General features: G+C 37.9%; 1 protein-coding gene across 4 annotated transcripts in view; it reads left to right on the top strand.

Moving 5' to 3' along the window:
- Positions 1-17,742, top strand: part of pcsk6 (proprotein convertase subtilisin/kexin type 6) — a 91,499-nt gene that overhangs the window by 54,054 nt on the left and 19,703 nt on the right. For 3 of the 4 annotated variants that reach the window (XM_053635605.1, XM_053635607.1, XM_053635608.1), the window contains 4 exons: positions 4,976-5,164; positions 12,242-12,381; positions 14,959-15,138; positions 15,630-15,732. In XM_053635605.1, the coding sequence (XP_053491580.1) occupies positions 4,976-5,164; positions 12,242-12,381; positions 14,959-15,138; positions 15,630-15,732 (612 nt within the window). The remainder of the gene's footprint in view (positions 1-4,975; positions 5,165-12,241; positions 12,382-14,958; positions 15,139-15,629; positions 15,733-17,742) is intronic. The other variant, XM_053635606.1, reaches the window with a different exon arrangement.

Here is a 17,742-nt window from a genome sequence, read left to right as displayed (position 1 = left end):
CCACTTAAGATCTTTAAAAGTAGATACACTCAACAGCTATTTTAATAGGAATACCTGGTCAGAGGTCAGAGGAGAATGGCCAGACAAGGTTCAAGCTGACAGGAAGAATACGGTAACTTGGATAACTACTCTTTACGAACATGGTGAGCAAAAAAGCATTTCAGAATGCACGACATGTTGAATTTTGGTGTACATGTGAATGAAAATAAATTCCACTTTTGTCTCTGAGAAATTCCTCTTCTTTCAGCATTATTTCCTCGTTCCATGCTTTCAGCTTTCTATGAGCATTACCATTTATGCTGTTTTATGGATGTCTTTAAAAAGCATGTGAGCTGTGGCTTGCAATGCTTTGCACTTTACGGGTGATTTGCATTTATCAACATGTGCACGTGAGTATGAAGAAAATCAGCACAAGTCTTCCGGAAAAATCTGTATTTGTATCTGTTTAGAACGCATTACCTGTTCATTCTGAATAATTTATTCATATTCATGTACGTCCCTAGTTGCTGTACATGAGAATAATCTCATTCATTCTGATTCATTCATATTATGCTTGAGGACAATGTATGAAATTGTGTAAAACAGTGGATCACTTTGATACTTTCACCAACTGCCAGCACTATATTTTCCACATTAATGATTAGGGATGGAAGCATGTAATTTGGTGCCTTAGTGATGTCTGGAAGATTATTGCTATCATTTTCAATGAGTGCTTTTGGAATTAAGATGAGTTACTTTTGGATTGTATTAAACTTTGCTTAACCTTTGTGTATTAGGCTTTTGATTAAACGTTGGTGTTGAGACACTAATGAAAGGTTCTGCCTGACTCTGAACCTTTTCTGTTTCCTAGTTCTGTTTTTCTGTTTCTTTACATTTAAACTCTATTGCCTTCAGCAAAGGAGTCACTTTTAAAATCATTTTATTTGTAATAATGTTTAACTGCATTTTGTCATAGTAAAACCTGTAGAAAAATGTAAACCACCTTTATTTTTCTACTTCTTTTTGCTGAGGTTTCTGCTGCCACCAGTATTGATCGACGATTAAGCTTTTATTTATGGTGGTGGAATGACTATTGAGGGGCAGTTGGGCACAGACGGGAGCTCATCTCAGGTCATGCTTTGAATCTCATTAGACCGGCGCAGCCACCTATTGATTTTCCATTGGCTGCTTTCAGCCCTGTGAAAAATCTAATATCTCCATGCCATAAGCAAAAGACTGTTTATTAGATGAAGTTCATGATTTGTTCATTTTCCTTCTACCATGGAATGTGTGTCATGCCTAATATGTTTACATGTAATGCCAGTTTAGTATATATTATGTATTTTCAGAATTTGATTTAGTTCTTTATACCCATATTAATGTACTTTGGATTGAATAACTGCTTCAAACTGTGTCATATACACAGAATAATGTTTTACTCATTTGAAGGGACAGTAAATTGAAATGGATTTTTTTTATTGTCACCCTTCTGAGGTTACAGATGTCACAACATTCATACGCAATCACATTCATTCACAATAACAGTTTGATTTTTTAGATAGTTTACAGGTTTTACAGGTTAGAGATGAGATTATAATGCTGTTACAGATAGTTTACAGGTTTTCAAAAAGGTATGGGGCCATAGAGAAAGACAAAGACTAGTAAACAGCACATAATGAACACGAGATCCAAATATGAAATTAAAATATAAAAATATAACATAGATCGCTTCACAATTAGTACAAGTAACACAGTAAATCATTTGATTAGTGGATGAACAGTTGAAAATATTTTTTATGTAATCCTTATTAATCGAATTCCATATTTACCAAAAAAAGAGTCCTTTTTTGTGAAGTATTGCCACACAGGCGACGTGAGAGCAACTCCCTCACGTTTGCTTTGCGGAAAAGCTCACTGGTTATTGTTAACATTAAGCAACTTGGCTACTCTTGATAACACATGAACTACTTGAACCTGCTTTATGTTGTTGCACTACACGCAGTTCTCTGATATTGTAGCATGTATTTGTTACAGAATGCATTTTTCTGTGATATGCAGTGCTGTGAAAAAGTATTTGTCCCCATCCTGATTTCTTCTGTTTTTGTGTATATCTTCGGCTAAATTGTTTTAGATGTTCAAGCGACATACAACATAAAACAAAGGCAACCTGAGTAAACACACAATACAGGTTTTTTTTTGTTTGTTTGTTTGTTTTTTAATTGAAGCCAAAACAAAACAAAACTATCCAACACCTATCACCAATGTGAAAAACTAATTGTAGTTGTACCTCCTTTAGCAGCAATAACTGCAATCAAACACTTCCGATAACTGGAGATCAGTCTTTCACTTACTTCTAGGACTAGGATTTACTCCTATACTTTTGGATCATTGTTTTGCTGCATAATCCATTTGCGCATGAGTTTCAACTTATGGACTGAAGACCAGACATTCTCCTTTAAGATTTTCTGGTAGGGAGCAGAATTTATATTTCCCTCAATTCCTGCAAGCTGCCCAAGCCCTGAGCTAGCAAAGCAGCCCCACACCATCACACTTCCACCACCATGCTTCACCATAATTTTGGCATAGTGTGTTGCTGGGTAAGACCATTTAACTTCATGCTGTTGAAAAAGTTCTATTTAAGTGTTGATTTGACTGAACAGGGTTTGCAGTAATCAGGCCTGGTCCAGCTGAACCCCATTATGAATGCAGTTTCATAGATTTGGAGAATTAGTAACTATGGGAGCAAACACATTTTCACACAGGTGCAGTTGGTATTGGAGAACTTTTTTGCTTCAATAAATAACATTATCATTTAAAAACTGTATTTTATGTTTACTCAGGTTGTCTTTGTTTTATCTTAGATTTTGTTTTCATTTCTGAAACAATTTAGTATGTGATATACAGAAGAACAGAAAAAATCAGGAAAAATAAATCACTTTTTCACAGCACTGTAAGATATGACACTGTTCCTGGGTATCAAATCAGAGACATCTCTAATTCTATCTGAAATGAACTGGTGTTAGGTAGATCCTATTAATAAGCTTAAAGTAAAGTAAATAAATTATGCTCCTGTATGTTAATGGAAATACATTTAGGAAACGTTTTCCTCCAAATGGAACTGCAAACAAAGTGGATTTGAAAGTACCTATTAAAGTATAAACCTGTGATGTGATCCGACTGAGGAAGTCAAAATAGTTTATCTTCTATGATATGACCCTTTGCTGCTTTGTTACAGTACTTGCTAGGTTTGCTAATTTGGCTTGGAACCAGCATTTCTGATGGAGTCAAGTGACCAGCCTCTGTTTCAAAAGGCTTTAGTACTGTTACTTCATAGAGGAGTTTGTGTATTCAGAAAGCCCACTCACTGAGATGTGGGAGAGCTGGACGATGCCTGCATCTGAATTGTGTGTTGAATAAGGATCCAAGATTTGATTGACTCACTTTGCTTCCATCTGTCCTCTGCTGTGTCTCAACCCAGTCATAAAAGTGTTTATTCTAGTGTGTGATGTAAAGCCATTGAAATGATGATGCTCACAAAAAACAACAGTTTGGACTCAAATAAGTCCCAAACTGTCTGAAAAAGATGAGCACAACTGGAACTTAATGAGCTGTGCAACACAACCAAGCATAGATGGAAATAATGATTTATGTTTCTAGTTGTTTCCTACATTTCTGCTGTACTAAGCCCAGGGTTATGTGTTACTTGTTCTCTTTGATATTTCTTTACTAAATTTTGCCTTGATTTAGTACAGGAAACTTTTCTCCTTTTAATGTTCTGGTGATTTTGATCTAAATGTTCACTTTAATGGTAGAATCCCTGCTTCCAGTCTATAGTACTTCAGTCATTAGAAAGGAAAAGATATGGACATTGTATATTTTAATCAGCTATGACTTGTCCAGAAAATAAGAAGCTGATATGTTTTTCAGCAAGTGCAATTATGTATTATGCCTATTAATCTGTTTTGGTGCTGGTGATAATAGTAACAATGTAGACAGCAGTGGCTAATCACCATAGATTTTGGTGGGGCGGAACAACAGTAGACAAGGGCTATCACACTTGGCTTATCTTACTATGTAATGAATTTTTAGAGTAACCCTGTAGTAAGCAATTGAGAGCCGACAACAGTCACGAATGGTCTAGCTGTCTTTGTTTAATTATGTTTTATACAGCGGGTGTGATTCCCGTGTGTGATGAACACAGTAGAGCTAAGACAGTTAACCAAGGTTGCAAGGTTTCAAAATTTCTAGCCCAACTACATCTAAAAATCTACACAGAAGACTTGAAACTAGACCAAGAAAATGGGGAACATTTTTACAGTCTTTGTCTGGGAAACAAGGTCACTGTGATACACATTTTTCAAGTATTTTTAAGCTAGTACAAACTGGCAACCCCATTAACTCTTTTGTCCGCTTCTCCTCCTCTGAGCATGGGGCAGCATGATACCTGCACCAATGGGCCTCTAGGAGTGCTTGTTGCAGTTCCCATGTTTGACCACTAGGTGTAATAAAAACAGTATAGAAGCTAAGTGGAGCAGTGAATGCTCCGCCCCATGATTGTGCAGCATGTACAGGGGGATTGTACAGGATCTAGAAAGGCAAGCAAATCAATGGGAAATTGGATTATAACTGTCAAATAGCAACATATATTTTTTTAATAGTTGTTCATGCAAAAGGCATAATTTTGATTGTATGAAGTTGGGAATAAAGACTAATGTGTGTTGAATATGTGATATAAATGATGGGGCTCTGGACGAGCCTCCTCTGAGTGTAGAGCTAGGAAGGTGCATAGAACATGAATATAACGCATTTTAAAATACTATGCGAGTTAGGAAATGTACGTTCCAGATAAATACAGCAGTATGTTTTGACAAGTTTATGTACAGTAAGATTAAAGCTCTTTAGTTAAAGATAATTGCATACAGAACAGGAAAATGCAAGTGTATACAAAAAAGCAAGAGTTACTGCACATTTCAGGAACCTCTCTTCCTCACTGCAGGTACATCCGGCCAGAGCAGAAGCTAAATGTCACTATGAGTAGCACGGGCTGCAGCGGGCAACCAGAACAACATATAGCTTTCCTGGAGCATGTAGTTGTACGGGTGCTGATCATTCACCCACGCAGGGGAGACCTGGAGATCAGTCTTGTCTCTCCATCAGGAACACGCTCCCAGCTCCTGGCCAAAAGGTGAGTACATTAGTCATACATGCACTTTAACTAGCCAAATATGGTTTAATTATAACAAAATGTGTGTGGTGGTCTGTGAAAACCTGTCCGATTTCGCTGTGGCTGAATTCTGGAAAACAACCAAAAATTATGAAAAATCATGTTTTGCCAATAATATACCATGACATCTTGACTACTCACTATATCAGACCAAAATATTATTTATTTATTATTTATATTTATTATGTCTGCTTTCTAGCATTGCCTTTAGCGTCTGCCTGAAGAAATCATGCTGAGAAAGCAACTAGTTTAACAGACGCAGGGCTAAAACATTCAGTCGTCCTAGTGTGCTTTTCTCACGCTTCGAATCCTAATCAATTCCGGCTTTGATCAGTTTCCAGCTGTCAAAATGTCCATGATGCTCCTGCACAATCACATCATCATCAAAACAGAGAAATGCACTTACACACTCTGTGTGGACGAAGTTTTCAAATGTCAACATGACCTAATAAAAAGACATAAATCTTCACTTTTTGGGGATGACCAGATATTTAAATGCTAGAATTAAGTTGTGGTTGAGATACATGCAAAAGGGAAGCATTGTTGCTTCAGGAAAGTCTAAAGAAGTATATATAGCAGAAAATGTCCACATTTGACCATATGAAGAGTTTTCCCAGGCCACCAGGCATATACAGTCTTGGATGCATTCAATCATGTGCAAATCTGGAGGCTGTTCCCAGTGAGTTATATACTTTTTCCCTAACAAATCCAGAGTTGTGAAATATTGTGCTTAGTATCTACTAAATCATTATATAGCATCTTTAATTCTTCTAGGCTCACATAAGCTATAAGCTACACGTTTTGCTCTGTATTTTTGTCCTGGCTTCGCTCACACTCTCTCTTACAGTGTCAGACGTTGAAACCTTTTCCTCTTACTTCCATTATATTCAGAGTGTCTATTCAGGCTTAGATATTATGATGTAGATCCTGTCAGATGTAACTCATTCACATGGTTTTCAACTTCCCTTCACTTCTTGTGGTGCTGTCTGACATCATCTCTTGGCTTGGTGTTCTCTTAACTGTCACTGGATACAGTTATGAACTATGCGGGACACTGATATTCTGGTAGCCCATTAGGGCTAAAACACACACTCCTTTTTATTTGTCACTCACATAACAGACTATTTTGATTGTGTTGTTAGATCTTTTATCATTTTTTGTATATCAGGATAAATATGCTGGCTCCTACATTGCAATACAAGTGGCTGAAGGAATGAAAAGCGCTGTGTGACTTTGTCCTTCTACTGATGATAATGACACAAGTCAACTTCGAATGGCTGCCTCAATATCCTGCTGTCCTTATAGCTCCTAGCTGAGCTTTTTTGTTGCGACACTTCCACTCATTATTTACTGCACAGGACCACAGAGACATGTCAAATTCCTCCTTTGTGCAGTTATCTCCCCCAAAGAGATCACTTTAAAAATAACAAATGTAGCAAGGGATGACAAGCTAATGGTGCTCCTGGTGATTCGTGTCTATTTATTAGTGATCGTTCGTTTGGCCGCTTTCTCGCCACAGGGTATGGCGTGATGTTCTTATTTACAGCCCAGAGCATTTTTTCATGTGACACTAAATTTGCATTCGATTCTCTGCCCTCCAGAATTCTTTGCACCTTTTATGAAAGTAAACAGAAAATGATTGTATAAAATTCATATTAACGCTCCAAAAATAAGAGAAACTATTTATCTTTTAACCAATTAATAATCATTCTCATTAGGACTACTTGTTTAAATAATAGTATTTTCTCTCAAAATATATACAGTGGGGGTGCAAAAGTCTGAGACCACTATCGAAAATGCTTATATTTTACATTGTTTTCTAATTTAACACAACAATTTTCATTACAAATTATATTATTGACAATAACGAGTGAAAAGTAGAATCTTTGAAAAATTTACATGAATTTCAGAGTTTCTTAGTATTTGGTACATCCCCTTTTTGCTTTAATGACAGTGTGCACTCAAGCTGGCATGGACTCCACAAGTTTGTGCAAAACCTTTTGATCCATTTAGATCAAATCCAAAGTCCAGTGTTGTCTGAACACATGCTTCAATAGATGACATTAGGCATGAGGAAGATCTGTCCTTTTGTACAAAACAGTCAACATGTTCAATATCATATTTGCTTACATTTAAATAGGGGCCAAGAAATAGTGCAGAATGTTGATTTTCAATGTGGTCTCACACTTTTGGACCCAAATGTATGCCAAAATTACTCATACCACTAAAGAAAATACATGCTTAAAATACCATTTTAAATAAATTCTGTTATCTTTATTCATGTCCCGTTACCCTGGGTAAAAGTATGTGGTTACATGCATGTTAAATCCTTTTGTCAATCATCATTATTGGGGAAAAAAGTAGGTTAAACACAAAAGAGGCAAATCATTGTTGACCCAACAAAGATCAAGTAATGGATATGAAAAAAATACACAAGCAGATAATATACTGTTAATCACAATTAACATGACTGAAAGAGTTGGACATTTGGAAGGAATTGGAACCATAAGCACTGTGTCCCCCCCACACAGTTAGGATGATGAAAGTAAAGGAGGGGAAAAAAAGATCTCAAGGAGGTTATTATAATTTTTTTTTTAATTGCAGTTTCACTGATTCCCGTGGGTGTCAAGTTTCTAAATCAGCTGTTAAACGGCACTTCACAAACAAGCTGTTGATGGGTTGCGGGAAGCCTTTCCCGAAAGCATCTCATAAAATGCAGTGCCTGAATGTCGCCAAGTGTCATTAGAACTACAATTAGCGGTCGTTGTTAGATGAGGCCAAATCAGCATGTTTGGAGGCAAAAGAGGACTGCACACGAGCATAACCAGCTGATACACCACTGTAAAATATGGAGGAGGATCTGTGATGCTTTGAGGCTGTTTTGTTGCTGATGGTTCAGGGGCTCTTGTGAAGACTGATAGCATTATTATTTCACTAAGGATATTTCAGGCCAAAATCTGGTTGCCTCTGCCAGGAGGTTCAGGTTTGGCCACAAGTAGAGCTTTATACAAGATGATGAGCCAAACATGCTCTCAAAACAACACAGAAATGGTCAAAGAAACACAAAATCTATGTTTCTAGATTTGAACCCTACACAAAGCATGTGGTGTAAAGAGGGAAGTCCACATATACAAACCTAAAAATATATACAAGCTTTCAATGTTCTGCATAGAGGAGCAGACCAAGATCACCTACAAACAGTGTTGGGTAAGTTACTCCAAAAAAGTAATCCAATACAGATGACTAATTCCTACTTTAAAATTGTAATCTGGTTACATTATTGATTACTGCATGTAAAAAGCAATCAGATTATTAATTATTTTACTTTCACGTTACTTTCAAAACCTACTACAAATTAAAGCTCGTAGTTCTTTCAGTGATTTTAGGGCATGCCAATGTATGACATGATCAGAAAAAGTTGGATTTGTCATAAAACCTGCCTCAGGTGTTGTCACTGTTTGTAGGACTACCAGACAGATAAAATATAAAACATTTTCTAACTAGGCTAGTTTGGTGTTGCTAGCCAAGAGGAGGGACAACTAAACTATCACTGTATGCGTTTAGCTGCTACAGAGCCATGCAGAGTACATTATCTTTCCTTATGCTCTGCTCATATCATGTTCACGTAAACTGGAACTCATATAGACATTTACACACCTTGTTTTCCTGCTCAGCATCAGAGGATGTTACTGTTTCAGGTTCAACCCATTTACTGGTTTAAAAAAAAAATTGGCATATATCCATTGTCCTCAAACTGACCGTGTGAGCTAGCATTTGGCAGAATTGGGAGACTGTCAGCCAATTAGACACGAGTGTTTCTACGTAATTTCCTGTAAACCTTGTCTGATTGGTCTCGCCTCCACTCACTGAAGATATAAAATTACAGGCCGTCTTCTTTTACTGACGCTCAGTTATGCAGTGACAAACCGCTCCAAGTGGAGAATTATTCGAGGCTAAAGAACAAATCTTCGGTGCAAAACGTGATTTATTTTAAAATGCATTTTACTTAGTATTGTTTTTTTAACAATAAATTTGTCACGCAAATGATTTTTTATTTTTTATTTTATTGACATCAGTAACTGTAATCAGATTACATAAATTTAAAATGTAATACATTACATTACTGCTATCAGAAAAAGGCGTTACATCCAGCACTGCCTACAAGCATCTTCAACCTTGTTGAAAGCAATGTTTTGTAGAAAAAATGCAGCACATAATTTAAAAAAAAAAAAAACAGAACCAAAAAGTATGCAATGTGTTCCTGTATGTTCGAGCTCATATCACTTATTGCATGTGTTATTCCTTTGTAGATGTTAATTTCTGCTTATTTAAAATGATTGCTACGAAAAATGTAAACTCACAGTGTCCTAGTGACCTGTAGAGAAAGAGTATCCCTTAATAGCACGTGTAGTTTGTGTGTGTGTGTGTGTGTGTGTGTGTGAGAGAGAGAGAGAGAGCTGAGAATACAAAGTCAAAATAAGAGAGATTTGTGTACAGCTCATTTGTGAGCAGCCTGGAGCGCCAGCTTTAGAAACTGTAGACCTTTTTCAAACTACTAATTAGGCCCTGTGTAAAAACAGACATAGTTTTCTTTGATCTAAGTTCATTACAACCCCAGAAACACCACGAGTCTTTGAATTTCATCTGCTGTATATTTTGTTTGAGGAGATAACACCTGAAGTTTGTTTAAGATCCAGCATGCTGAACAGATGCAGAGGGTGAAAACTAATGATTTGTGTACATTAGTAAAGTGCATTAGTGTTAGTTTTGCACAGCAGTATGACAGTCTGAGTACAAAACAGAGTTATTTTTGGCTATTGGCAGCTCACTGAATGGAGCTTGCTGGAAACAAGTTACTTTTGTTCTGAGTGCTTTCACCTCTTTTTTCAGGGACAGATTCTGTGAGTGCTTCAATCAGAAATGCTGATGTGCTAACAATGCATGAAACTGGGCAAAGCAGTTAGCGCAAGCTCATTTGTATGTTTAGATGCACTATCTACCATTCTAAATTTGGAGGTGAAGCACAAAAAACTATTTTGAAAAGTGCTGGTTAAAAGTACAGGAATGATGACTAAGTAAACAAACAAACAAACAAACAAAAAAACCCAACCTGATCAGTTAGAAACCAGACCAATTGCACTGAAGCTTCTCACAGATGAACTTTCATTTTAACGAGCCTTTGAATAAATACACGGCAGTTTTTTTAAAAATGCTTAATCAAGAAGGATAGACGTTTTGGAAGAATTGAATTGTAATGGTTTTCATCGCAAGGAAAAGTGAAAGTAAACCAAGAGCATAATCTCATTATAGCCAAAAAATGGAGTGCCCGTGTTCAGCATTGAATTTATTGTTGATGTCACACTCCACAGTCATGGTTAATGGCTCATATGAAAGTAGACACTCAGGGCTTTAATCTTTTATAATTGGTGGGGATATAACAATAATAATAATGTTATAATTGTGGCAGTCTTTTACAGTATACAGTTTAGGGTATAGTGTTTTACTATCAAAAAATATTTCGTTGTGCTTTCTGTTTTATCTCTGTACCAAGGTTATTGTGGAGAGGTGTGAATTGTTTGTCCAGCAGGGGGTTCACACCCCTCCCATTTCCCATCGCCTAACTCACCAGCAGCTAAACACAGTCACACAATACTCTACACACAGAAACCCAACACTATCCTGATACTATAACAGGCCTGCGGCAATAAAATAATTCATTTTTTCATACTGATTGAAAATTTCTGATATGGTGATGTACATGCCAGTGTACTGCTAGAAAGGGTTCAATTCGATTACAGTATAATGATGACTAAAACCAGCAGAGTGTTTCACTGATTGTTGTTTTTCATAAATAAATAAATGATTCAGTAGTGTGATCATATCACCATGTGTGATGCAAACTTCTGGGTTTGCGCCAAAGGAAACCTGCTAGAAACGCATTTGTGGCCTGGACATTTATAGACGTCTAGACGTGAGGAATATTATTTTATTACATGCAGCATGCTGAGAAACAGTATGCATTTTGGAAATATTTTGTAGAAACATTTGGATCTGTTTCTGTCACAAGCTATTATGTAAACTATTTTTAACAGGCTACACTTTCAAACCGCATCCCTAGTGTCCCCAGTAAAAGTTACGCCTATGAGGTGAAGCAGTATGTCACACAGACATGTTCATCTAACACACAATTTTTATCCAGTCCTAACATCATTCTTAAACCTGGTATACACTGTACAGTTTTTAAAATCTTGTTCACAATTGCTTATTGAATGCGACCAAAGCCTATGATTAGGGTCGGGAAATATCATAATATAAAATCAATAATGTGATAAATTATGTCACAGTATGTTCTTCTAAGACATTGAGGATATTTTTTTATAACAGTTACAAACTCTGATTGAAAGCAATTAAGTTTTCTAAAATGTAATTGAACTTTTTAAACTGTAAAAGTTGTTTTTTTTAAAAAACAATTTTATAAATTCAGATTCTATACAATTAGACATGTAGACATGAAATAAAAATAGGAACATATGATATTGGTTAGAGCCTAACCATTCTAGCCTACCTGCCTTCTGTCTGCTCTTTCTTTGAGTCATTCTGTTGGTGATATTGTTGTTGCCATGTACGGAAACACGTGCAGTGCATTTTGGAAAATGGTTCATGACAATAAAAGAATTCAGCTACACAGCTGACATCAGCTACAGTATGAGCAGTTCATCTGGCACTTAATGCACAGTGACAGCTTCATAGTCAGCTGAAATGACTAATTAAACAGAGTGAACAGAGCAGAAGCACCTCATCAGGTCTTTCTGAGTGAAATCTTTTAGAGGTTGTAATATCAACAGGTACAAAAATGTTGTGATTTGCTTTTTCTTTGTTCTCTGGTTTTGTTAGAATACATTATTGGTCTCAGTGCTGATATCTATGATTATTAGTCAAGGGAACAGCTTCCAGCAAAGAAAAACATAAATCCACATTGTTTTTTCTTCAATAACCTGTTTCCTTCTATTTTCGGATCCCTCTCCGGCTGTGTTGCAGGTTGTTTGATAACTCTAATGAGGGCTTCAGGAACTGGGAGTTCATGACGGTGCACTGCTGGGGAGAGCGGGCGGAAGGCACATGGACCCTGGAGATATCTGACTCACCCTCACAGCTCCGCAGCAACCTCGAGGTTCTAGGTAAGGACTATAAAGATTACAGCTCTATCCTAGGTTTTGAGAAACTGTTGAGATATGTGTTTCTGTGTGTTTTTCTGGAAATGAGAGACCAAATCTCTTCATTTAACCAGCGTTATGATAGAAAATGTTTTCCTGAGTGACTCTTAAGCAACTGTGTCTGAGTACTTTTCCTGCCACAGTCTTTCAGTGTCTGTGATACACTGCTTTTAAAACATTCAGATCAAGCAATGAAGACAAGAATCGCTGAAGGGTCTGGGCAGATCTGCAAACTTTTAAACTATTGTTTTAAACTCTTTGATATTAACTGACACCATAGAAGCCCCTTTCATTTCATCTCACATTATGTGTAATCTCTCATCTGGTCTCAATTTTCCTGTTTGAAAGATGCACTGATGCACTGACCCTTGCTTTCTTCAAGGTAAATGTGAAATAGAATGTATAAATATATGTTCAACCTACATAACATTAAACAAGTAGATATACTCAGCAAAAAAAGAAATGTCCCTTTTTTCAGGAGACTGTATTTTAAAGATAATTTTGTAAAATCAAAATAAGCTTTACGGATCTTAGTTGGAAAGGGTTTAAACAATGTTTTTCATGCTTGTTCAGTGAACCATAAACAATTATTACACATGCACCTGTGGAACAGTCCTTAAGACATGAACAGTTTACAGGCGGTAGGCGATTAAGGTCACAGTTACAGTAACTTGGACACTAAACAGACCTTTCTACTGACTCTGAAAAACACCAGAAGAAAGATGTCTAGGGTTCCTGCTCACCTGTGTGAACATGCCATAGACCTGCTGCAGGAAGGCATGAGGACTGAAGATGTGGCCAGAGCAATAAACTGCAATGTCTGTAATGTAAGATGCCTAAAACAGTGCTACAGGGAGACAGGAAGGACAGCTGATCGTCCTTCCAGTGGAAAATTACATGTAACCCCATCCCCCCCCAGACGTGATGGAGAACTTGTAAATGCCTTGGTGGAAGAGTGGAGTAACATCTCACCTCAAGAACTGACAAATCTGGAGCAGTCCATAAGGATGAGATGCACTGTAGTACTTAAAGCAGCTGGAGGACACCACATACTGACTGTTACTTTTAATATTGACCCCCCCCCCCCTTTGGGACTCATTATTCCATTTCTGTTCATCAAATATCTGTGAAACTTCTTCAGCTTATGTCTCAGTTGTTGAATGTTACAAATATTTACACATGTTCACACATGTAAAAACTTTCTGAAAATAAAAGCAGTTGAATGTGAGAGGACTTTTTTTTTTGCTGAGTGTAGTTAACATCACTTACCTATATTTATTAGTGATTCTATCAAAACATTTGCCTGAAAATAATCAAAAATGGCACTTTTTTGGCCAAAAGAGAAATAAAAATAGACATAAAAAGAAGAGTAAGATCTAACATTTCGCAAATAATTTTAATGGTAATGATAATTAGAAGGTAATAGAAGCAGTAGAAACTGGAGTGTGAGTATATACAGGATTTACAGCTACCACCAGAGCCCCACCCACCAAAAGTGCTCTGTGATTACTGTAAATCCCTGTGTATATGTGCAGTCAAGCTTCAACCTTATGCAAGTGATGACTATACTGAAAAATTCTTTTCATACACCCAACCCCTTGCCCCCACTAGAAACTATGTATTACTCCTCTTCAGGGTTGGAAGGTCCATCAATACATCCATCTTGGCTTGGAAAACACATAAGATTTTCATTTATATTTATTCCTTGTCTGCTCACAGATCCATCCTTTTATCAGTCTGTTAAGTTGCATGTCACTGTCATCTTTCTGTGTCTGATGATCTATCAAATTTCATGTGCTGAAGCTGAAGGCATTTGGTGTGTTTTTGATTTTCCCTTATCAGGGGTGTCCATACTTTTCACACCGGGGACTTTTGCAGTGACATTAACTAAACAGGGATGCAAACTTGTCACCTTTCGGCAAAATTCGCCATTTTGGATCCAAAATAGGTCATTATTCTGATGCGTCTAGATCTGATTTGTCTAGATGAGTTTTTGAAAGGGGGGGTTGGGGGGGTGTGGGGGGTGTCTACGAGGACAGTCTTTGGACAGGGTCACATGGTCAATGAAATCATGAGAATGACAGTTTTTCTTTAAAGTACCCTGAACTGATGTCCCACTACATTACTTTCTTACATTATTTCCTCTATATTATTACCTTACATTGTCTACCGATTGAGCTAGCATTCCTGTAGCGCACTCAGTAGAGCAGTGTGTGGGGTGTCTCGGTTCTTTGTCACCTTTTTCACCCCTGATGAGTTTGCATCCCTATCTAAAGCACATATAGTAGATTAATAAAAGAGGAGATTTAAGCACCGGCTGAAGACTTGAATAGAAAATAAATAAAGGTTCTTTTGTTATAGCGGACTAACGCTTATTTTATTCTGTAGCGGCTTACAGGCTGTTGCCCAAACAGAAATTGCCCACAGGGTGTAGTTTGGACACTAGCCTATATCATGACTATCTTTTTCCTTTATCTTTTCTCCTGAACCCCATCCTCCTTGCTATGTCTCTATCTCTGTCTCTCTTGGTGGCTTTCTCAGGTAAGCTAAAGGAGTGGACACTGATTCTCTATGGCACATCCGAGCACCCCTACCAGTCTCACGGTTCTCAACACTCTCGTGCTCGAATGCTGGAGATTCCCAGTGTTAAAAGTCCAGAGCCTTCACTCAGCACAGCCCTCCAACATGAAGACGAGGAAGAGGAGGAGTACACTGGTACAAGTAATGTTCCTTGTGATTAATAATTCTCCCATATTCTCTCCAATGATGGCAGAAACTCTCTGAAAGTAGTTATTATGAATCATATTAAGTCTGATCTGGTCTGTTTTGGATATTTTGCTTTAAGCGTAATACAGTATTTGATTGATCATTTTTCATCCAGTTAATTATAAATCAAAACCCCTGCTTAGATTATTATATGAGAACATTATTTTCCACTGATCCTACAACAGTTAACATTTGTGTTTGAGAAAGGAGATGCTACTTACATCAGTGAGTATATTTACAGGTAATCTGATAATTGCAAAAGTGTTAGATTTTGGTGAATACAGAATACATCATTTGCATTTACAAAGCTACAGGTGATGTCAGTTTGCAATGTCAAGTCTATATAGATGCTACCACAAGCAGTACATCTAAATTGGTTTAATAGCCATACATTTTTTGCTGCTAATGGACAAGAGTGAAGCTCTTTTCTGTGTTGATGCCTTCAGGGCCTTGCCATCATGAGTGTGGTGATCAGGGCTGTGATAGCCCTGATGCTGACCACTGCTTAAACTGCATCCACTTCAGCCTGGGCAGCCTGAAGACTGGGAGGTAAAACACATATAATTACTTCATTTGAGCGATGTACTATTGACTCACTATAGATTCACTGAGAAAACTTGCTGTAAGTCAAGTGTAAAAAGAACTTTTCATTCTAATAGAAAATTTTAGAAAGCCACAGTAATGTCATCTACTAAGTAAAATTTCAGCTCTTCTATTCCTTATAGAATATCAAAAACTTTGGGCAAAATATTCATAAACCAAAATAATTGATAGATACAGCTCTGATGATTAATCATTTCCCTCTCAGGCACATGGTGAGAGTTAGACTTATGCTAACCTTCACAATCGTCAGAGTTCGATTCACGCCTTTGTGGGTTTTTTTTTCTCACAGGGAGGATTTTAGATCTACATTATTTGATAGAAAAAGTATTGACTTCTTGTTTAAATAAATCTGTTGGTTTTTAAACCGCTTAATGGAGTTTCTTGGCAGTCATGATTTAAGACCACAGAGAGAGCATTTATTGAATGCTTTATTCCCATTATTCCCACAGTCAAACTTAAAATCCGTAGAGAAGCCGCTTTTTGTTTTTCATCAGACGACCTTGTGTTTCCAGCTTTAATAAGCATTCTAGTATTTCACTGCTCTTCCAGTACTTTCTGTTTCTTTTATATGGCTAGGTTTATTATATATACAGTATCTCACAAAAGTGAGTACACCCCTCACATTTTTGTAAGTATTTGATTATATCTTTTCATGTGACAAGACTGAATAAATGACACTTTGCTACAATGTAAAGTAGTGAGTGTACAGCTTGTATAACAGTGTAAATTTGCTGTCCCCTCAAAATAACTCAACACACAGCCATTAATGTCTAAACCGCTGGCAACAAAAGTGAGTACACTCCTAAGTGAAATGTCCAAATTGGGCCCAAAGTGTCAATATTTTGTGTGGCCACCATTATTTTCCAGCACTGCCTTAACCCTCTTGGGCATGGATTTCACCAGAGCTTCACAGGTTGCCACTGGAGTCCTCTTCCACTCCTCCATGACGACATCACGGAGCTGGTGGATGTTAGAGACCTTGTGCTCCTCCACCTTCCATTTGAGGATGCCCCACAGATGCTCAATAGGGTTTAGGTCTGGAGACATGCTTGGCCAGTCCATCACCTTCACCCTCAGCTTCTTTAGCAAGGCAGTGGTCGTCTTGGAGGTGTGTTTGGGGTCATTATCATGCTGGAATACTGCTCTGCGGCCCAGTCTCCGAAGGGAGGGGCATTCATGGTTCCCTCAATGAACTGTAGTTCCCCAGTGCTGGCAGCACTCATGCAGCCCCAGACCATGACACTCCCACCACCATGCTTGACTGTAGGCAAGACACACTTGTCTTTGTACTGCTCACCTGGTTGCTGCCACACATGCTTGACACCATCTGAATGTATCCAAATCCAAATATCCAAACTATCTTGGTCTCATCAGACCACAGGACATGGTTCCGGTAATCCATGTCCTTAGTCTGCTTGTCTTCAGCAAACTATTTGCGGGCTTTCTTCTGCATCATCTTTAGAAGAGGCTTCCTTCCGGGACGAACGCCATGCAGACCAATTTGATGCAGTGTGCAGCGTATGGTCTGAGCACTGACAGGCTGACCCCCCACCCCTTCAACCTCTGCAGCAATGCTGGCAGCACACATACGTCTATTTCCCAAACACAACCTCTGGATATGATGCTGAGCACATGCACTCAACTTCTTTGGTCGACCATGGCGAGGCCTGTTCTGAGTGGAACCTGTCCTGTTAAACCGCTGTATGGTCTTGGCCACCGTGCTGCAGCTCAGTGTCAGGGTCTTGGCAATCTTCTTATAACTGAGGCCATCTTTATGTAGAGCAGCAGTTCTTTTTTTCAGATCCTCAGAGAGTTCTTTGCCATGAGGTGCCATGTTGAACTTCCAGTGACCAATATGAGGGAGTGTGAGAACGATGACACCAAATTTAACACACCTGCTCCCCATTCACACCTGAGACCTCATAACACTAACAAGTCACATGACACCAGGGAGGG

Source organism: Ictalurus furcatus, chromosome 10, assembly GCF_023375685.1.
Source record: "Ictalurus furcatus strain D&B chromosome 10, Billie_1.0, whole genome shotgun sequence".
In the NCBI taxonomy this organism is placed as follows: Eukaryota; Metazoa; Chordata; class Actinopteri; order Siluriformes; family Ictaluridae; genus Ictalurus; species Ictalurus furcatus.
Note: the sequence above shows the minus strand (reverse complement) of the source record. Positions and strands in the feature narration are given on the sequence as shown.